This window comes from Apodemus sylvaticus, chromosome 4 (assembly GCF_947179515.1).
Source record: "Apodemus sylvaticus chromosome 4, mApoSyl1.1, whole genome shotgun sequence".
NCBI classification, from domain to species: Eukaryota; Metazoa; Chordata; class Mammalia; order Rodentia; family Muridae; genus Apodemus; species Apodemus sylvaticus.
Genome location: NC_067475.1, coordinates 49,052,099 through 49,074,737, shown reverse-complemented (window position 1 = coordinate 49,074,737; position 22,639 = coordinate 49,052,099). Strand labels below are relative to the sequence as shown.

Here is a 22,639-nt window from a genome sequence, read left to right as displayed (position 1 = left end):
TTCTATATGTCCAACATTTAAAAGTAAGAAATATTGTTTGGTTTGGCAAACACAGTTTCTTTTTTTGTGTGTGTATGTAGGGAGAACAAGGTCTCCCAGGTGCTGCTGGCCAAGATGGACCACCTGGTCCTCTGGTAAGTAACAGTTTTTTTCCATTCTTTATAAAGAACTCCCAAAATTAACTTTTTGTATGCTAGAATTTATGAGTGTTTTTTCTTATAAAGTGGTTTATTCTTTTCCAAAAGACTATTAGACATTCAAGGAGAAAAGTAACATAGAAACAAGGAGATAATAACATGGAAAGATTGCCATTTGGCCGAGAGAATATTTCTTTTCATACACTTTAGATGAAAAATATCTTTTCCACTCACAATAAAGTGCTACTAATGATACAGCTAGTCATTTTCTCAGTGCTGACAGTTCTACAAAATTCATGTGAGTAAACTTTGTTTCTTGGTCATGTTGGCACATGACGTTGGCAGCTTCCCCAGTAGCTGGTTCTCTTTGTAAAATAAATAGGACACATTATATTATGCTCTATAAAAGCATGTTGTTTTTATGTTGAAGTTGGATACTACAATGACCTCCACATTCAAACAGCATGCCTGGTAAATTCAGCAAAGCACTGGCTAGACAACATCTTAGGGTCCAGATTCTCTCTTGCTAATGAGGACATGAAGTGAGAATGCAAACATGTCCTTTAAATCATTGTTTACCAGGTCACTTTGCTTTGCAAATTGTCTCAATGTGATAAATTGATTTTTTACATAACTACGTCTAAATGATTAATCCAAAAAGTAAAGAATGCTCATAGCAATGAGGGATTATAGTGCAATTTACTTTAGATAACCATATACTTTCTTGAAATAACATGAACTTTCTTTACATTTCTCTAATCCAAAATATAGACAGCCCAGGACACACCAAGACCAAGTTCCCATCACAGAGATGACTTATTTGTCCCTGAGGGACAGACAGGGCAGGGCATAAGAGACAAAGACAGGAGATAGAGGGCAAGGAAGAAGAGAAAAGTGGCAAAGGATATGGGGAAGAGGTAATTTCCCTGGAGAGACAAAGGTTGAGGAGACAGGGTGGTGCTTAGGCAAATGATAGGAACGTGAATAGGGAAAGAAGAATCCCTGTATTCAGATGAGGGCTTTAATTTTGATTGAGCATGTTAATTAAGGGCTTATGATCCTCGACTTTAATAGTTTGATAGCTGGATCTTGGTAGTCAGCCTCAGGAAAAAGTGGCCAAATAAGGAAATAGACCTTTGTGGCTAGGTTTAGGAATATGCTGTAATTTTTAGCAACGTAGAAGGAATGGGGAGAAGGGTAAAAGACAAAACCTGCTGGCTTCATGTGTTGGTAACTGGATAAATGGTGTCAGATCTTTAATTGACTTGAAGCAGGAGATTGCTATTTATCTGTTCTCATTATCATAAAAATTGAGCCCTGGGTGAATCTGGGTCAATTCCAGGTCTACATTAGTATTTAGGAAATATTCCCCTTTGATATAGTGAACTCCTGACTACAGATTCAGTGTCTGGTATCAAAATGCTTTCCCTGAATATGTCCCTAAAATTTACCAGAGTTATTTTTTTCTTTTTATGTTAGATTTTCCAGTAAGTATTCTGACCTTTTCAAGAGATGAAATAGAAGACCATTATTAGAGATTTCCTTTTGCTAATGTTAAAAATAAATCATCAGACACACCAGCTGATTAAAGTCTGCAAAATTTGTATTTCTAATGCTTAAGCAAATTTAGAGTATAAGAAGGCTGAATAACTCAAATTCTATTTAGAAAATTGCCATTGTATGTATTAGAAAGGTCCAACATGGGTCTCCTCATTCCATAGCTGCTGGTTTCATTGGGGAATAATACTATAGTATAATAATAATAATAATATAAATACATTTATATATTATATCTTTTTCAATGAATCTAGTACCTGGAAAGTGTTTCTTACCTCGGGGGGATGAGAGGAGGTAGGGATGGCATATAATGACCTTTTTACTCAGTTGAAATGATTTATTTTAGGAGTAACATGTTTTAAATGGAGTGAGAGATACCTTATTGGCACAAGTTAAATTCACCCACTATCGAGGCAAACACACAGTTTAAAGAAATTCGCTACTCCCTGGGCTGGAAGGCAATCATTAGGAACCCTGCTCCATCTCCAGCTCTATATTCTTAAAGAGAGAATAGTGAGGGATCTGACCCTGCCCTACAAAGGGATATTAAGTTTAATTAAAGATAAATGAGACATATTCCTAATGCATTTTTGTGTGTTTTAAATCGGTTCTTTAAAAGCACTCATACAACTAGTGGACAGCAGTGCTACTGAATAAACAATTGTCAAATGCAAGATGAAATTATAATTCTAAATAGTCGCGTTTGTATCTTTGGTGAGTGTAACTGAATGGTACCTAATCCATACATGTGTATAACCAGTACTCTGAATTTGAAGTCACTGCAAGGCAAGCAGGGTTATATATAGTTAGAGCAGCTAGAACATAACTCTGTGACTACTGTTGCAGTGGCAAGCAGAGACTCCCTCCCAGGTCACCCGTGTGTTTGCTTCCCTGATTTAGAAGTATGATCCAGTTCCTACGGAAGGAAAGAAGCTTAAGTGAGGATAAATGTGGGAGGTGATGCTAAAATATTTGAAAGTTCAGACAAGTTTGCGCTGGAGTTAAAAATTAATCCACTTGAAATTTATATGAATAATTCCTTATTCATAATATACTTTGCTCATATTTACACATACGTTCACACTCACATCCAAGACTGTTAGGTAGATGTCTGCAAGTACTCCTTGCAGTAAGGTATTGTGCTTCTTCTTGAAGTCGCCTATAGTTCCCTAATATTCAAGCACATCGGCCATGGTACTTAACAAAGCCTTCTCAGTTTGTTTTCTTAAAACATTTGTGGTTTAAGTTCATTTTGAAATGTGTAATCTCTTTATATAATCCAGGTTGGCCTTGATTTCATTATTTGAGATCTTGCCTCAGACCACAGGTATAGGATTTCAGAAGTGACCCATCATGCACAGCTATAAAGCATATCTTTTCAATACTATGTATCTTAAGTATCTATATATCCCACATATATATATACATATATGTATATATATAAACATGTCATACACACAGAAAAACATAAACATGTACAGGCACACACATACACACAAACACACAGTTACTTAACAGAATTAAGGAAAAATGTATAGTACATATGAATCTATCAGAAAACTGAAAATATGATAATGATACTGTTTTGTAATTAGAATGACTCATTTTTTTGAATAATCAACATTTTAAAGATAAAGTTAAATAAATTCTGTTGGTAACTGTAAGGTGAGTTAATATTGTTGAATAATTTAAAAAGCACTTATCTGATATTTGTAAGCATAATTAATACTGTATTAGTTTTAACCTTTTTTCTTTCATATTCTTGTTTATTAAGCATCTAACCATTTCAATGATGCTGGAAAACAACTGGGATTTTTTTGTCAATTTTAATATCACAAATACATTATTTTCAGAAAATAAAATAACATTTAACACTATCAATTTTTCAACATACAAATGAAAAGAAAAGAAGAGATGGGTTCCTGAATTATAGTTTGAATATTTTTCTTTAATATTCCACATAAAGTCTGTAACAGGGTTGTAATATATGATATTCTTCTGTGATTAAATGGATTTAATTGTTGAGGCATCTCCTCTTTTGAATTTTCTGAGTCAAGTGTAGGGTGTTTGCTTTTTCTTAAAACCGGTGCTATACAGTTTTCACTTACAGATCACGGCAGATACTTCACAAGGCAAGACAGTACAGGGAGGATTGTTTGCATCTGTATTTTGAGTACTTATAAATGCCTGGTTCCTGTTTTCCTTTTCTCTTTATTACTTATGAATTATGTATTTCCCTAAGGATTTTCCATTTTACAATATCCTGAAGGGCAAATACCAAACATGAACTCTTGGAATCATATTTTTATATGCAAACATGAAGTTTTTAATATCTTCCATGCAAAAATAGAGAGAGTATAACTGCTTTCTCTGTCATGAAATTACTAATTTCTGTTTTCAGCCAAAAAAATAAATACATAAAACTGATTTGGATTAACAGAATTTGGATTAACCATTCCTTCATGAATAGTATTTATAGAAAAAGAACCCCAAAGTAGATTTGACACTCAAGTAATGTCCAGTACGTAATTTCTTAATCCTGAGCAATAGGGATTGCTAGCATTTCTTCTTTGTCATTTTTACCTTTTAGAGTTATGATGGAGTAAAGAAGCTGTTTTGTACCCATTCATCAGGAGCGTATCTAGAAGTACTGATAACATTTGCAGTGTGCTTTGTCATTTATTTGGACAGATTTTAAGCTGGATTCCCTTGTCATTATGTTAACATTAGCATAATGTTATTGTTTAATGCTGTGGGTAGACTCAGAGGTGGAAGGTGTTTGGGGTGAACATTTGGAACTCTAACAGTGATTGAGAGGTGGATGCCTGGTGAGTGTTTTGTGCCAGTTCTTCTTCTGAGAGGAGAATTTCTATAAACTGTCTCATGTGCCTGATAGACTAACTATAAAAGGAAAACAGGAGAAATGTGATCACTTTTCATATTTTCAATATATAGAGAATGTACTGCTATTTGCCTGGCATGCATCAGATTCAACCAGGATTCTTTTCTTTTTTTAATTTAGTTTTTTTTTTTTAAACGTATTCGCTTTATGTCTCACTCAAGACCCTTCTCCCAGTCACCTCCTCCCCAAATCTTTGCCTATACTCCCCTCCACTTCTCCTCTGAGTGAGTGGGGGTCCCCTGGGTATTCTCCTACCCTTCAATCAGGATTGATAATGGTTTCTGCTTTTTGTACAATTCCATGGCTCTTTATTATATCTATGCATATATGTATGTATGTATGTATGTATGTATGTATGTATGTATGCATGAAATCTTCTCTCATACAATACATTTTAACAACAGTTTGCCCTTCCTCACTCCTCTCAATTATATACCCCTCAACTCCCTTTTCCCCTAGATCTATTTCTCCTTAACTTTCCTTCAGGAAAGGGCAGGCCTCCCAGCGATATCAACCAAGCATGATATTACAATAAGATTAGGCACAAACCATCCTAATACAGATGGATGAGGTTAACTCAGTCAGAGTAAAGGGCTCCCAAGAGCAGATCAAAAAGTACAGTTATTAGAATGGTTTCCTTATGCTTTCATATGTTTTAGTCCTAATGTAAAGTATATCTCCTATGCGATGATGCTGTAAGGTCAATACATTATTATTTGATTGTTTCTTTTACCCATTTATATTATGTCCTTTAACATATGCTGCTGGATGTTCATCTAAAGCCATTTTAAAAGACAGTTACTAGGAAAAAGTATTTTTTCTTTCTGTAGGTTTGGGGAAAATACTATGGTCTTTAATGCATATGAAGGTGCTTGCTGGGCAGGTATTCTAAGGCAAGGCTACACTTCCAGTAATATTTCTTTTACTACTCTTATTTTTTCTTATTGCTTTGTTTGTTTCATGACAAAGTCTTATGCACAAATAATGACCTTGAACTTGTTAGGTTACTGGAGATAAGCATGAACTTCTGATCCACATGACTCAATTGCCTTAAGGCGTTATAAGGCATTTCTGAGTAAAGCAAAAGAACATGTATGCCACCTATATTCATGTAATTGTTAGTGTTAAATTGTCAGACTAAATGTATCTTGTTTATGTTTAATGTGCATCACCTTCTTTATTCTCCCCTGAACTACATCATGTGACTAATTTTGGGACCTGATAACACACAGAGGCTTTTGTTGTTTTTTTGTTGTTGCTGCTGCTGCTATTGCTGCTAGATTTTCTAGTGATTTCCCCTGTTCCCTACCCCACACCACTGGATATTTCTATTCATTCTCCTGACCCTCTGGTCTTCTCCCCTTTAAGACATTATTTTTTATTTTATTTATTTATGTTTTTATTCGATATATTTGTTTTTTACATTTTAAGTGGTTTTCCCTTTCCTGGATTCCCCCTCCCCGAAAAATCTCATAATCTCTCTTCCCTCCCCCTGTTCCCCAATCTACCCCTTCCCACTTCCCTGTCCTGGTAATCCCTGACACTGCTGCACTGAGCTTTTCCAGGACCGGGGCCACTCCTTCCTTCTTCTTGGACATCATTTGATATGTGCATTATGTCTTGGATATTCCAAGTTTCTAGGCTAATATCCATTTATCAGTGAGTGCATACCATGAGTGTTCTTTTGAGACTGGGTTACCTCATTTAGGATGATGTTCTCCAGTTCCATCCATTTGCCTAAGAATTTCATGAATTCATTGTTTCTAATGGCTGAATACTACTCCATTGTGTATATATACCACATTTTCTGTATCCATTCCTCCGTTGAGGGACATCTGGGTTCTTTCCAGCTTCTGGGTATTATAAATAGGGATGCTATGAACAAGTGGAGCATGTATCCTTATTACATGCTGGGGAATCCTCTGGGTATAGTGGTATGCCCAGAAGTAGTATAGTGGGGTCCTCTGGAAGTATCATTCCCAGTTTTCTGAGGAACTGCCAGACTGACTTCCAGAGTGGTTGTACCAGCTTGCAGCCCTACCAGCAGTGGAGGAGTGTTCCTCTTTCTCCACATCCTTGCCAGCATCTGTTTTCTCCTGACTTTTTGATCTTAGCCATTCTGACTGGTGTGGTGAAATCTCAGGGTTGTTTTGATTTGCATTTCCCATACTTCAGTAATACTTTTTATAAAGAGAGTGACTACTCTTGTTGCAACTTGATATGCCTTGTTTAGTAGAGATTACTAGGAGACCTATATTCTGAAGGGAAACAAAGGAGGAGTGGATCTTGGGGATAGGGACTGACAAGAGTGAAAGGAGGGAAAATATAGTCCAGATAAAACATACAAAAGAAGAATAAAGAAACAAAAAAAGAAAGAAAACAAAACAAAAGCAAGGAACATAGACAAAAGGAAAAAAAATCACATTGTAAACTAGTATCAACAGTTGAAGAATTTTTGTGCTAGTCTCCAATAAACAACCAGGAATAAACTCCAATTACTTAACTGAGGAAGAAAACTATCCAATTTATGTTTGTTCTTTGTTATGTAATTGAAGAAGAAAATAATTTAGGTCAAATCCTTGTGGTTTTTAAGCTCATTTCTGCTTTTTTGTTACTAAAAAGAAATTATATTAAATTTATATTTGCCAAAACTGTGGCAGTACCTATGGCTTAGTAAAATGTCTAGCTAAACTGAAGCATGGTAATCGTCTTGACTTTGCCATCCAAAAATCTAATTGATATATTGGGTCTTTGATCCTCCAGCCAAATGCATCCTCTTGATCTTCCCAGATTCCTTAGTTTGCAAGCATTTAAATCACAATAAACTTTTAAGGCAAAGAAAAAATAGTCAAGTATCATATATTACAAAACAGAGTTGAAGACAAAGTCCTGCATTATAATTTGCTAAAACCATTTCTGGCTCACAAAAAGGAGAAGTTCAAACATTTCTTTTGATTCCTTAATCCCATCCAGTCCATTCTTATAATGAATGTTGTTGTCATTCATTTTCCTTTCTGCCACACAGGAGCTTTTTCCATTGTTAAAATTTTGGAATCTAGCTCAGTGTGCTTCCTTTGAAACCCACCTTCAATTGTTTGTCAAATTGGTTTGCCATTCTTTAACACAAATCACATTGTCCTGGGTTCTTGTCATCACTCTGAGCTCAGTGTAATCCTAAAAGAATCTTTGGTTATCAATCCAATTCCTGGATTTGAATTCCAGGTCAATTCGCATAAGACACATGAATGTTTTAACAAGTTAACTGGACACAAAAGCTTCATCATCAGTCTTGCTGTGAATATTGAAAATGCAAGATTAAGTCATAGCAGGGTCCTTGGGTAACTTAATATATCTTTCCTTCTAGAGTCCACAGTTTTTATCACATGTCTATATTCAAGAGAATATGAATAAAATTGATGTCAGAATTCATAGTGTTAGACATTGCCTCTTGTGGCTTCAAGTTCATATCACAGACTCCTCTTCTGATTCTCTACAGGATTAGATATCACCCTAAGCTATCCCACTATGGTTTTATGTAAACACAACAATAACATTTATATGAATTCTGATGTTTTTAAATATCATTGGATTGTTACAATCTTTTGGTTATGTTTTTTAATGTTGAAAATATTTTAACCTTTGAAATTAGAGCTTTCATTGAAGTACTTATGGATTCGATGCATAATTTGCAAATCTATTCTGCTTTAATTATTGTAACTAATAGTTTATACTTTCTTCTCAAATGTGAATGCATATACCTTCTATCATAGTTCAGATTTCACATACACTTGTTTAATTAAAATTATCTATATTGTGATTCCTCACAGTATTGTGATATTTTAAGACCATGAACTTCTCTATGGTCCCAGCAAATGCAATAACACTCATCATTAACCTTGACTGAAGTTCCGAAAACAACTGCCTCTGTAACTCAAATGTGAATTTTTAGTCCACAGCCATTGTCTTAGATACTTTTTTCAATATTGGGACAATATGACTGCCAGAAGCAACTTGGAGAGAGAAGGGCTTATTTTGTCTCTAAGGTGCATGACAAAGAAGGCATGGTGACAGGGAAAAGCTATTGTCCCTGGAGGAGGAACTTGAGACTGTGTGCTTAGAAGAAGATCCCTTACAGAAAGCAAAGAGGAAGTCCTACTTTTGCAGCACCCAGCCATCTTTCTCCCTGCCCCATACCATTTTGAGTAGCCACTAGGATTAGAGCCCAGAGTTCTATAGCTTTCTAGATCATTGCCAAATGGGACATTACATATTCAAACCATAACGCTTTTTCTCAATGTTATTTCTTTCCTTTATTTTTGTTCAGGGACCTCCTGGTTTACCTGGTCTCAAAGGTGACCCTGGCTCCAAGGGTGAAAAGGTAAGGGTAAAAGAATGTGTTATTAGAATTTTATAACCTAAACAGCAAATGTGGTAACTTTCTCAAGGCCTCTTAAAGGCAATTTCAAACTATACTACTGTCTTTCTGATTATAGAAAAAGATAACAATTTTCAGATGTATTTAGAGATGTATTTAGAGAAGAAAAGGTATGCAGATAGTAGTGAAAAACGTTTCAGCAGAACTATTTCTTAATGATTCCTTTTAGGCACCTTATGGAGAAAGCATATGGTTATGCTAAATAATTCTCCCCAAAAATAGACTGAATAGCAAAAATGACATTTTTTTCTGTTTTAAACATGAAAGTAAAACTTTTAAATCAGAAATGGTTTTGAAATAATAATAATATATTCTCCCAGAATTTATATTGTGTTTTACCACCTAAAGAAAATGAGCCATTTGTATAATGGAATTACAACGGTTTGAAAGGTTTTTACATCTCCAGAACTCTGTTAAAGACAAAGCAGTCCCTAAAGAATGTGAAAGATTTCATATTAAACGAGATGCTTACTGAAATAATGAGCTTTTGGTTTTTATGTACCAGTACACCATTTTGACACTATTGGGGTTTTTTCATAGTTTATTGCAGATGAAGCACTAATGATTATTATTTTTTTTGTAGAAAGTTCTTTTATTTGTAATACTCCATCCTTAATAAAGTCTGTTCTTCCTGAAAGCAATAATGATCCACTTAATTATAAGTAGGTTCTAAACTCTAAATTTCATGCAGAAGGCTTATCAAAAATCCCTCCATTTCTTTGATATTATGTTTAATGAATTCCACATTCCAGTATTTTATGAGTAGGATTTCATCATGGCTATAACATATATTACTGATTTTTTTCTTTCATTTCTATAGGGACATCCTGGTTTAATTGGATTGATTGGCCCTCCAGGAGAGCAAGGGGAAAAGGGTGACAGAGGACTTCCTGGGACTCAAGGTTCTCCAGGAGCCAAAGGCGATGGGGTAAGCCTTGACAGATGGTTTGGCTACATCATTACATCAGAGCAATACAGTTGCGCACTCACATGGTTTTTCATGATGATCACCGGAGGGCTTTAGGGTACCATATTCTTACCTGCTTTAATTTATGCTCTTTAAAAATAATTTAAAAATTAAAAAAATATGATTTGAGTTAAATAGTAAAAAATACAATGATGTAGATGTCTGTACAAGTTATTCTTGATTCCACACTAAAATCAGATCTTATTTTGAGAGTTTTAGGGATGCCATAGTGAATGTCTGTATAGTCCTCATGGTAGTGATATAATATAAAAATTATATATTGCAATGAATGGTAAAAGTCTTGGGTTCCAAACAAAAAACTAATTCATAACAAAAAATTCTTCAATGCTCATACATTTTCAGATTTTTGCAATATTTGTAGCAAAATATGAAAAGGAAATGAACTAAGACTAAGATTAATTGAATGATGTTTCCCTTACTAGGGCATCCCAGGTCCTGCTGGTCCTATAGGTCCTCCTGGTCCCCCAGGATTACCAGTAAGTACAAGACAAAAGAAATATGAGGTAAACAGCAAGTATGCAGGTACAACCTATTGTCCACACATTTACCTATGTGTGTTTCCTTGTGTTTTCTAGGGTCCTGCAGGTCCAAAGGGTAACAAGGGATCATCTGTAAGTGCTTGTCTCATTTGAATAGCAGTCCTTCGGTGACGTCTGTTGCATTTCTGTCACTTCATGGCTTGTCCTGTTTTCTCTCTCACAGGGGCCTACTGGTCAGAAGGGTGACAGCGGTTTGCCAGGGCCTCCTGGGCCTCCTGTAAGTATATATTAGTAAGAATGGCACTCTTTTAACAGGTATATGGGTATAGGAAATAGTTTCTCTGGTCTTATATAACACGGGTATCCAAAGTACTGATGTAGGAAATCCAGTGTGGTCCCTCACATTATCAACCTATGTGTCGAGATTGTTTTGTAAGTGATATTTCTTCCATATAAATATTTGTCAATTGTATTCTACGACAAACTTTAAGCTTTCAAGATTATTATGTATACTTTGGTCACATGTAATGAAATGAACAGAAAATATGCCCACAGAATGAACACAGGCACGCGCGCGCACACACACACACACACACACACACACACACACACACACACACACACCCCTGACTTCAGGATCAAACATGAAAGCTCAGATACCATATCTAAATAAGTGTCATTTATTAGCAATGATATTTTTCTGAGTGATTGCATCAAAATATAGACCTGTATGTAAGAAACTTATAGGATATTGTTTTTTCTAGGATATTGGTTTCTTTTTTCTAGCTAAAGTGTCTCTAACTGTATGTGTGCTCATTTAGTCCAGCCACAGGGCAAAATACAAGTAGAGTGTCCCCGTGGAAACTGGAAATCCTAGACCAAAGTGTTACCTCTCTCTCAGTTTATAAATAACATCCTTTTCTTAGATCCCCAACCTTGCCTAGATCTGGGTTCATGTGACTATATAGTTTTCTTTTCATAAGAAAAGAAATGCAGTGATACTTCACTAGGCCTACCCCAGGGACTTCAGATCACAAAATCATATATTCTCTCATCCCAATTATAAGAAAGGTTGAAATCTGAGTTATCATTCTGAGGGTCAGAAATACTAAGTGCACATGTAGGTGGACTATGATCTGACCAGTGAGGATATGGATAGGCTGTTTAATGTGGTTCTATGACTACTTATCAGTAAATTCCACTTATGGCATTTACTTCCAGAGTAATATAGAAGGATGTAAGTTATGCATGTTTTAATATGATCATGGAGCAGATCTTTCTACTCTTTCAGAAAGTAAACTATTGTTGAATAAATAAAATTTGGATAGCCCAAGAGCTTTGTAACAGTGTTCTAGTGCCCAGAGATTCTGATATCTAGTCATGGATGTAACTATAGAAGTCAAGATTAGTAAATAAATAACAGAGTAACCTATGCAATATGTCACCAAAAATTCACACTATGTTAATTTACAGATAACATACTTGTAATTATCTGCTTTGTAAACCTACCTCAATATCTCTACTATATTCTTTTAAAAGTGTATATTATCATATATTACATATCATTAATCTAGCAACTGATAACTAAACCTATTAATTTATTTTCTGAAATAATGACACTCAATCAAATTGCTTTCAGGGTCCTCCTGGAGAAGTCATACAGCCATTACCTATTTTGTCACCAAAAAAGACCAGAAGGCACACTGAAAGCATCCAGGCTGATGCAGGTGATAATATTCTTGACTACTCAGATGGCATGGAGGAGATATTTGGTTCCCTCAATTCTCTGAAACAAGACATTGAACACATGAAGTTTCCCATGGGTACACAGACCAACCCAGCACGGACATGCAAAGACCTGCAACTCAGCCATCCCGACTTCCCAGATGGTATGCCAACAATGACTAAGTGAATGCTCGAAGCAGCTCGGCCACCGAAGTGCCTTGTCAGTTCAGTCAGTTGTGTTAATATAGCTAATATAGTCTCTAAATAAAACTAAAGCAAATTACTACAACTTATAGCTTTGTAGATAGGAAAAAAGTACCTTATTTACAGCATGCATTCCAAGAAATGCTTTCTAAATTTCTCTACAAAATCATGTTTTATTACATTTTGACAGGATTATTTTTGGATGCTTATTATTAGCACAGATATATTTGTCCATGTAAATGGCTCACAGCACAGTATTGTATGTGCATCTACATGCATACCAGTACATTTATTACTTACTGACTTAATGTTAATGCCTAATGTTATTTTAAAATGATTATGCTAAAATTTACTAATATGAATATGTTAATATGGCTTAGTACATTAATCTGAATAATACTTATAAGAGTAAGTAGCTTAACAACTGAATATTTGATCCATAGATTTGGTAAATACAATATTTAGGAATAATGATGATTTGCAGGAAAAGTTTAGTTTTCAGGACTGGGGGCAGTAAGAACACTGGCTGTCCTTATAGAGAACCTAGGCTCAGTTCCAGTACCCATCTGATAGCTTATCCTGTCAGTACCTCCAGTTTCAGGGGGTTCATGAAACTTCTGACCTCCATAGGCCCCAGCATACACACATTACACTTACACACAGTCAGTCAAAGCAATTATAGCCATAAACTAAAACTAAAACATTTTGAAAATAATTTTCCTTTCATGCACACATAGCCAGAAAAAAATTAGGACCATCTCACTTAATGGTAATCATACTTTGCTGTGCCTGCAGCCTAAAAGTGCCTTGCATCTTTGCTTTCTGAGAAATTAACAATTTTGTGTTTGATAAATAGGTGGTAAAGTCATCTAATTAGTTATTTAATGAGCACTAAGTACTTATCCAAGTCTCAGTTTTCCACTTTATTCTGAAGTATGCTGGTTTTCCCTTACTCCCAGGAAATTTTTGTTTTGTATGATTGATTTTAAATTAATAATATGATTCATTTATATATAACAGTAATTCTAGAAAAGTCAAACATAGTTCACAAGTAGCCCTCTAAAATATAAACATCACAAAAATGTTATTATTGCAAACAATGTCTATTAACACTAAGAAACAATAATTAGATCCTACATAAATGTAAAACTAAGATTGTTAAATCAGTATTTATGTCAAAAGATACATTTAGTTCAGTGGCTTATAAAGAGATTCTTATTTTTACCTGGCATCATAAAAGCAATGAGATGGTGTCGTTTAGCTTAACATATCATAGATAATTACTCTTCCTACACCAAAATGTAAAATTATTGCCAATCAATAAATTCCTGTTGGGTATATATGACACATAAATGAATATGACTATGTCATGTGACTTATATATTTCAGAACTCTATAAATGATTTAATCAGGCAAAACTGATGACCAGGTGTAAAAGATAGCAACATGTATTTAATTACAAACCACATATGATACAGAGGAAGACACAAAATGAAAATGCTCTTTAGAAAGGATGATCTCCCTATGGGCTGTACTTTCTAATAATCTCAGCATGGTAACCCATTTTGTTAATTCTTTGCATTACTAATTAACTGAGATCATCTTTATTTGTTATATATTTATAAGCGGTGGTTCTATATACAGAACCTCATAGTTTAATAGAAAAATAATCACCTAGATATAATCCTCTAACTGTATAAATAGGAAAATCCAAGATAGCATATTATAAGTGTTATGAAAAATATGAATTTATACAATAATAGGATGGCTGTATTCTGATCAAAATAATGTTAGTAACTTTGATAGTTATGTTTCTTCTGAAATGATAAAGAAATCATCAGCCATGGTAATAATTAAAGATTATTCCAGGAAAAGTATGGGCAATAGTAGCAAAATTATAAGGAAGCAAGACTCTGATGTTTATGTAAAACCAAATAATAGCTCATTTATAGTAAGCAGTCATGAGCAGCCTGAAGAGTAATGTATAGTAAATTAAAGGAATACCAAACTTTGTCAATATATCTGGGTAAGGAGCTGATGGACTATGCTAGAGAAGAAAGGACAATGCCAAGTATACAGTTAAAATAGTCTTAGCCAAGTGCTGAATAAATTAGAGACAAATTGAACATGGGATTTATGGTATATGGAACCTCTTTGACTTCCTAATATTATTAGTGTTTTTATGTGCTTGGGTACTTAACTCTCTGCCTGCCCCCTACCCCAACCCTGTGTGTGTGTGTGTGCGTGTGTGTGTGTGGGGGTGTGTGTGTGTAATATGCAAACATGGTACCACAGAAGTAAAAAGAAAAAGAAAAAAAGAAAAAAAATTAAAAAAGAAGAAAAAAGGCACACAGTTACAGTTGTGTGTCTCCCAGTGGGTGCTGGGAATTGAACCCAGATCACATCGAGGAGCTTCTAGAAGAGAAGTGCTGTTAAGTGCTGAGCTGCCTCTCCATCCATGATATTGTACCACTTTAGTGAACAAATGGATCTTAATAATTTATCTTTAGTTTTTAACAGGAAGATATTTAAGGGCACTGTTAATTGAAATAATTAATTCAAATTTATTTTCCTTTTTAAATTTTTGCTAGATATTTGCTTCATTTGCATTTCAAATGGTATCCCCTTTCTGGTATTCCCTCTGAAAACATCTTATCCCATTCTCTCCTACCCCTGCTCAAACTCAACCCCCCCACACACACACACACCCCACACATTGCATTCCCCTATTCTGGGGAATGGAGCCTTCTGTCATATGTACTTTTTGGTTACAAGTTAGTTTTCTATAGGACTCAAAACTCTAAATTCCTATAACATACAAAATAATAAAGATAGTGGGAGTGCTAATATTTTGGATTATTTTTATTTCCTTATGTGGTTTTCCTAAGAAGCTTGTTTCCTATGTGAAGGAATTGATGAAAAATGAGAATCTAAGGTATTCAAGTTACATGAAAAAAATATAGAAGCCATTGTAATTTAAAGAATTTCTCCTGATTATATGCAATATTCAATGTTAAAGGATTGGGTGATGCCGTAGTTTTGAATTTCCCAGTACTAAATCAATTTGAGCTTTTCATGTTTTAAGTAGGACTGGAGAGATGGCTCGGTGAGCAATTCTGCTGCGTAAGCATGAAGACACGAGTCTCGAACCCCAGCTCTTCCACAGTGGCTTGATATGGATGTGCATATCCATAATCCTAAATTTGTCAGAGAGGGATCACAAGGGTAAACATACTGTTCATAGGTGAAACGGTTACAGTTAAGCTGCAACCAAAACATGACAGGAATTCTAAGGACTAAAGAGATTATTCCAGAGTGATTCTTTAGGCTATTTACAAAGATTCGAAGCAAAAGAAACATAAAGTAACTCCCCTCAAACATACACTGTTATATGGCAAAAACAAAGCATGAAATTTAACATCTAATGCATTTCATTTTGATACCATTGGCTCCATATATGAGGTTTTTGTTTTTGTTTTTGTTTTTCTTAACTTTTAGGTGAATACTGGATTGATCCTAACCAAGGTTGCTCGGGTGATTCCTTCAAAGTTTACTGTAATTTCACAGCTGGTGGTGAGACATGCATCTACCCAGATAAAAAATCTGAGGGAGTAAGTACCAATCTATTTGGCGGTGGATGTTGACAGTTCCGGCCATGTTTTTGCAATATTGAACTAAACAGGGAAATTATACTGTCATATTTTCATTTATCAGCTTTTCTTACAGGGTAATTAGAACATTTCATTTGCATAAACATGAATAAGTCCCCAAACTGATGCTCATGGTTTACACACACTTCTTTCCTTTATTTGTTGCCCAGATGTATTCCTTTGGCACCTGCTTGCTCTCACAAATTCTATAGCTTTCCGTGACACAGCACAGCTGAATATCAGATCTTAGAGAGAGTATACTCTTCTCCACCCATTATCACATGATAGAACTCACAGCTGCATATCATGTTGAGAGTAGAACATTTTATAAAGGATTAATATCTTTCTAAAATGAACATATGCCAACTTTACACATAATTTGAATATTTAATCTCACCAAACAAATTCCCTGATTCTTACCTCATAGTATTTGGGCAGTTGAGGTTTATCTCTAGAGACACAGGCAGATCTTCTGTATGAAAAAGCATATTCAAATGACATAATGAATTTTCTGATATCATATAAGTGGGACAATATTTGTTTATTCTATTCAGTTAATAAACATCACCTTTCCTATCAAGCAGACAGAGGGATGGAAACTACTTCAAATAAGTCAGCTAACTATTTGTGGAAAGTCTTGACAAGGAAAGTTACATCTATGATTTGAAGCTGGATGGGACAGGCATTTCCCCTTAGAAGTCATTTACATAAGACTCTTATTTCTGCTCCCCGATAGCCTGTAATGTGCCTTTTGAGTTAGTTTCCCCTTTTCTTTATTTTTCGCCAAACAGCCTATCAGGAAGCAAATAACTCAGTCTTCATCATATGACCCTCACAATATGCAGCTCAGTATTCGCTCAAACCTCGTTTTGTATAATATAGGGCCCATATATTTCAGAACACATTTTGGTTTCTTATTCAAACCCAAATTTTCTGATATGCATGCAAACAATGATATTAATAACTTTTATCCATTTTTTTAAAAGTTGTCCATTCTTTACCAACAGGTAAGAATTTCATCATGGCCAAAGGAGAAACCAGGAAGTTGGTACAGTGAATTTAAGAGAGGAAAACTGGTATGTTGCTATCTCTACATCCAACACAATCTCTTAACCTCCTTAGGTGAAGCTCCTATTAAATGTTCTCAGAAGCTCAATCAAATACATAAGTAATGATACACAGAGTTTCAGACGATTTCACAATTCCCATCCCTTTAGGTCTTAGATAGCAGGAATACCTTAAACCTTAAAGCTTATAATCAAATTAAATGAAAGGATTTCTTGAAAAGAAAGTATAATCAAATGAAAGTTTCAGTTTAGCATCATAAAATAGCTTTTTTTTTTTTACTAAAAGTAGCAAGAATCAAAACACAACACCTATTTAATATCTCTGACTCCATCTGTTTTAATATCTGTCTCCTTGAAACACAATTGTTCTTTGTTCCTAATTTCAATAATAAATTATAGAATGTGTAATTTTCCCTCCTTGTTAGTTTCATGAATATAATAAAAAATTGACAGTTAATTTTCTTTATGAAACCCATATTTACTTAAATATTTCAGTACAGTTACCAATTCCACATCATAGTTTGCTAAAGATATAGTAAGATTAAATTCCTAATTAAATTGTATTAAAAGCTGTTAAACTGATTTTTTTACTTAATTGGGAATTTCTCACAATTTCTCAGTAATCTGGGTAATTATTTAATATTTTAAGTGGTATTTCCGCAGGTAATAAATTATAAATTTAATCTCCTTACTCATACACATGCATCCATATTAAGCAATGACTTCTAATGAAGTTTTCCACCTGATTTAAATTTTTCTAGTTATATGCTGAATATACATGGTATATTATCATCAGTTTGAGTTACAATAAACATATTTTGAAGTGTATATTAATTTATTTTACTTTATGTAAAGCACATCTAAAATACACTTTCAGCCTTCCCAGAATCATGATTTTAATTTGTTAGTTAGTAAACACCATTATAAAGTAAACACCATTATAAAGAGGGAGATTGGGCTGGAGAGATGGCTCAGCGGTTAAGAGCACTGTCTGCTCTTACAAAGGTCCTGAGTTCAATTCCCAGCAATCACATAGTGGCTCACAACCATCTGCAATGAGATCTGGTGCCCTCTTCTGGCATGCAGGTGTACATGCAGGCAGAATGCTGAATACATAATAAATAAAGAGGGAGATCACAGATTTGCATCGACTCAGTTTGAATACTTTATTTAAATTTCATACTATACACTTTTCTGGAACACAGATAATTCATTCATGCCAAACAAAATAGTTGATGAAAGTGTTATACCTTAATAATTTGCAACTAAGAATATTTTACTTTGTAAAAACATTATAATTGATATGCACCCTGACTAAAATCTTCTGAGATGCTATGCTTAATGATGCTAACTTTTTAAAAATAAAACAAGCTATTTATTTTCTATAAATGGACAAATTCACATCTATGCTAAGAAGCAAAAGCATCTTAAAAGACTGTGGCCCCTAGGACACAGTTAAAGATTCAGGTAGATATATTGCAAAATTTCTGAAAATCAAACAATATAAAACAATTCAACCTTTACTTTGTGGCAAGATTCCTCAAATTTTTCAATAAAAAATGTTTACTATCTTACCAATTGAAATGTGCAGAAGTAGGCTAAATTATCTCTTGGAAACAAAACGTTTGCTGTCTTACATATTTACTAGTCTAAAGTAAACAGAGAGGTTAATTTGTTTACAGTATGAGCAGTGTTGTAGTAACTGAAGGGTGGGGGGAATTCCAGTGCTGGTAGCAAAGCCCCTCACTCTGGCTCCTTTGACTATTGTCACATTTCTTCATGAAATGATAGTGTTCCCTTTAGGATCACCAGGACCTGGCAGTGATATTCACAGACAGTATTTAATTCTTTATACCAAGAAAGAAGAACAGTCCTTATGTGCCTTACTCCTTTCTTCCAGCTTTCATATTTAGATGTGGAAGGAAATTCCATCAATATGGTACAAATGACATTCCTGAAGCTCCTGACTGCCTCTGCCCGACAAAATTTCACCTACAATTGCCATCAGTCAACTGCCTGGTATGATATATTATCAGGAAGTTATGACAAAGCTCTTCGGTTTCTGGGATCAAACGATGAGGAAATGTCCTATGAGAACAACCCACACATCAAAGCTTTGTACGATGGCTGTGCGGTGAGTCCAGTCTCAGTCTGCTTTCTTTCCAGAGGTTTGGGCTTGAGAGGCAGTGAGTACTGTGTGTTTCTTAAAATGGATATTGATTATTAGAAAGACTTAGGACTTAGCACTGACATATGAAGATACAACATATTAGAAACAACCAAGGCACATGCACTTATGATATTTTAAAATACACCCCTAAACATGTAGTTTTGAACATTTATCAGAAGGTAACATTAGATCATATGTTGTTATATCTACATCTGATGTTTGAAAAACATTAACAACAGTCACTAAAATTAAAAAGAAAAGAAAAACAGTATACTAACCAATCTCTGAATCCAAGAGTTTAAAATGAAAGAGGAATATATCATTCATAGTATTTTTAGTCTGTCTTTTGGAAGAAACATCATACCAGCTTTGGAGCAGTTGTCTATTTTTCCCTTTTTAGTCCATGGATTTTTTTTTTACATGTAAGAATTCCATATAATAGCTATTGCTTTAGTTTGGAGTGAATGACTCGAGTGATGTCAATTACAAGCAACAAAGTTCATGATTTTAGCAGCATGAGTTTGGTACAAGAAAAACAAAGAAGAGGGAAAAAAGTAAATGAAACAAAGCTATAGAATAATCCCCAGTGTACTGCACTGTTATGGTTATAAAATTAAAATACAGTAGTAGAAATATGTGACTCTAAATTCCTACACTTTTGCCATCAAATCTGGTGGTCCAAACCTGAGAAAATGGAACCTAAGATTATGGCAGGTCAAGGGCTCATACAAGAGTCAACTTTATTTAGAGCATCTGACAATTTATATTCTGAAGGTTACGCAAGACCAAATGAGTAAAGAACAGATGAGCTCAACCTGTATAGAAATTCAAGAGGACAGACCATGCTTGAAAACATCTTTTGAATAACAAAAGCAATCAACAATGTGTAATTGAAAGCAACCCCACTCATATTTACTACACTTGGGATGGGCATGAAAGCTCATTCCAAGAACAAACCCATGTTTAGGAGGAACAGAGGTCACAGACTCTTTATTTTCTTGGAAATTCTGTCAGAATTCTTGTTACACAGTTCCATTTGTGGACAGTATTCTGACATACTTTATTCTGGTTTCCCATTAAAAATTTAATTCGTTTTTTGCACCTTTAAACATAAATTATTAAGGACTTCTTATTTATGTAAGACTCAATATGTACATTTCATAGTGAATTATATGTTTTAACTCAGATTCCTTTTAACCATGGAATAATAGCATAATCAAGCTATTGAAATAATATAGCAAATGTAATTGTCAACAAAGTTTAAATCTTCATGTGTCATCATTAATTTTAAAACAGAATTTTTACCTTGTTATTGGTGATCTATTATCTGTCACTTTTATAGCTCAGATCAGATAGTTAACATGAATTTTAATAATATTAAGTGATGAAATAACTTAATTTCTGCTTAACTTTACAGTCCCGAAAAGGCTATGAAAAGACAGTGATTGAGATCAATACTCCGAAAATTGATCAGGTACCCATCATTGATGTAATGATCAATGATTTTGGTGATCAGAATCAGAAGTTTGGATTTGAAGTCGGTCCAGCTTGCTTTCTTGGCTAAGATTAGGATGAAGACCATATGAAACCAACAGAAAGAGTACCTTGGTGCCGCCAACCCATTTTATGCCACATGCAAGTTTTGAATAAGGATGGTATAGAAAACATGTTTAGGAATCACTGATGCCTGCTGGAGGCACAGTCAGAAGAAAGAAGTTTCAATAGGCATAACGGTGTAAGGTAGTGTGGCTGAGATGGCAACAGGGCTGATTCTCAATTCTCAAACTTCATCTCTCTTTTTCCTATTTGGATTTCGTTGGTGCTGTAGAAAACAAAAAGACAGAAAGTATATATTCCTAAAAAAAAATGGTGCTCATTCCCGTCCATCAAAGATATAGTAAAAGTGTGTTCAATAAATTGTAATTATTTTATGTACAGTTCTACACTGTCATCCCTGTTTCCATTTCCAAAACTTGCACGTGACTCTCAATCCTACCCAGCTCTAATTTCATGACAGTTGTGGATTGTGATGGCAATAAATACCATGAAACAAAACTCAAGTTGCATTTCTGCTGACTCTAACTGCCTTTCCTTGATGAATAATAAAATGCCTTTGTATATGTTGATGTTGAAGACTTCAGTTATTTGATGTCACTGACAAATTTCACAGTGATCAAACCTAGACTTTCAGGAGCACACACCAATCATCCCTTCTCTGCTAACAGTACCTTGTTGAATTTCAGCTAGAAATATGCATTTTAAAAATTAATTCAGTGCTATACCTCGAATATTTTATTCTCAGAACCCAGATTTCACCAAATACTTGTATATATGGATATCAAGAAAAGTTATATTTTTGGACAGGAAAATATGTATGAGAAACTGTTTTAACATCCACCCAGAAAATAACTTTATGTACAATTATTTCTCTACTTAATCTTCTTCATTGTCTTCAGTGTGCTTCAGTAATGCCAACTAATATTAAAGATGGAAAATAAGCAATTATTTATGAATTTGTGCAATGTTAGGTTAAAACAATGAACTTTTTAAGTGCATAGTAATAATAGTCCCAAATACTATTTTACTTGCCCAAAAAATACAATTCCTTTGTTTTAAAATAATTATTTTCAACATTTGACCAACCTAGTAGGTAAATACACAGAGTGAGTGGGCTGTTTCAAAAGTCATATTTGCTCAAGACAATCAACCCCTATTTTTTTTCACTTAGGTATTTTCTTTCACATACCTTGGAATAGCAATAAAATTTTAAAATCACCAACTGAATTTTGTATCTATTTTAAGTAATATATGTAAGACTTGAAAATAAATGTTTTATTATAATTTCTTATATGAAATGTTAAATTAATTGATACCAGATTCCACTGGAACACCTATCACCTGATTATTTATCTCAAAGACTATAATCTGTATTCTTGACATTTAAAAGTGAACATTTGTAATTCAGAATTTTTTTATTTCTGAAACCAAGTTTGTAAATGTCCTTTGGAGGAAGGAGATATGAATTTTATCAATAAATCAAGTCTTGTCTACCTGGATTGGTCATTTTCTTTCTTAAACAGGTTGCAATTCACTCTCATCTTCAAAAAGACTTTTGATTGTCATACTTGACCATCCAGATTAGAATTCTGTAATCCTTGCCTGTTAGCCTTCAAAGATAACTTCTCAAATATATAATTAATAATGGCATGCAATATTTCCAAGAAAATGATAATTTATAGTTAGTATTGCAAAATGGTTTTAGAGGTAAACGTTTTTTAAAGGTAAAAGTCTCATACAGTTTCATGACTTCAGAACTAAAAATATT

General features: G+C 34.3%; 1 protein-coding gene across 1 annotated transcript in view; it reads left to right on the top strand.

The window, feature by feature from the left end:
* Col11a1 (collagen type XI alpha 1 chain) overlaps window positions 1-21,557 on the top strand; it is a 172,402-nt gene extending 150,845 nt beyond the window's left edge. Inside the window, exons 57-67 of the mRNA XM_052179401.1 lie at window positions 81-134; window positions 8,921-8,974; window positions 9,852-9,959; window positions 10,442-10,495; window positions 10,595-10,630; window positions 10,722-10,775; window positions 12,138-12,387; window positions 15,926-16,038; window positions 17,085-17,153; window positions 19,045-19,278; window positions 20,732-21,557. Of these exons, the coding sequence (XP_052035361.1) occupies window positions 81-134; window positions 8,921-8,974; window positions 9,852-9,959; window positions 10,442-10,495; window positions 10,595-10,630; window positions 10,722-10,775; window positions 12,138-12,387; window positions 15,926-16,038; window positions 17,085-17,153; window positions 19,045-19,278; window positions 20,732-20,878 (1,173 nt within the window). The 3' untranslated portion in view covers window positions 20,879-21,557. The remainder of the gene's footprint in view (window positions 1-80; window positions 135-8,920; window positions 8,975-9,851; window positions 9,960-10,441; window positions 10,496-10,594; window positions 10,631-10,721; window positions 10,776-12,137; window positions 12,388-15,925; window positions 16,039-17,084; window positions 17,154-19,044; window positions 19,279-20,731) is intronic.
* Window positions 21,558-22,639: the final 1,082 nt, after the last annotated feature.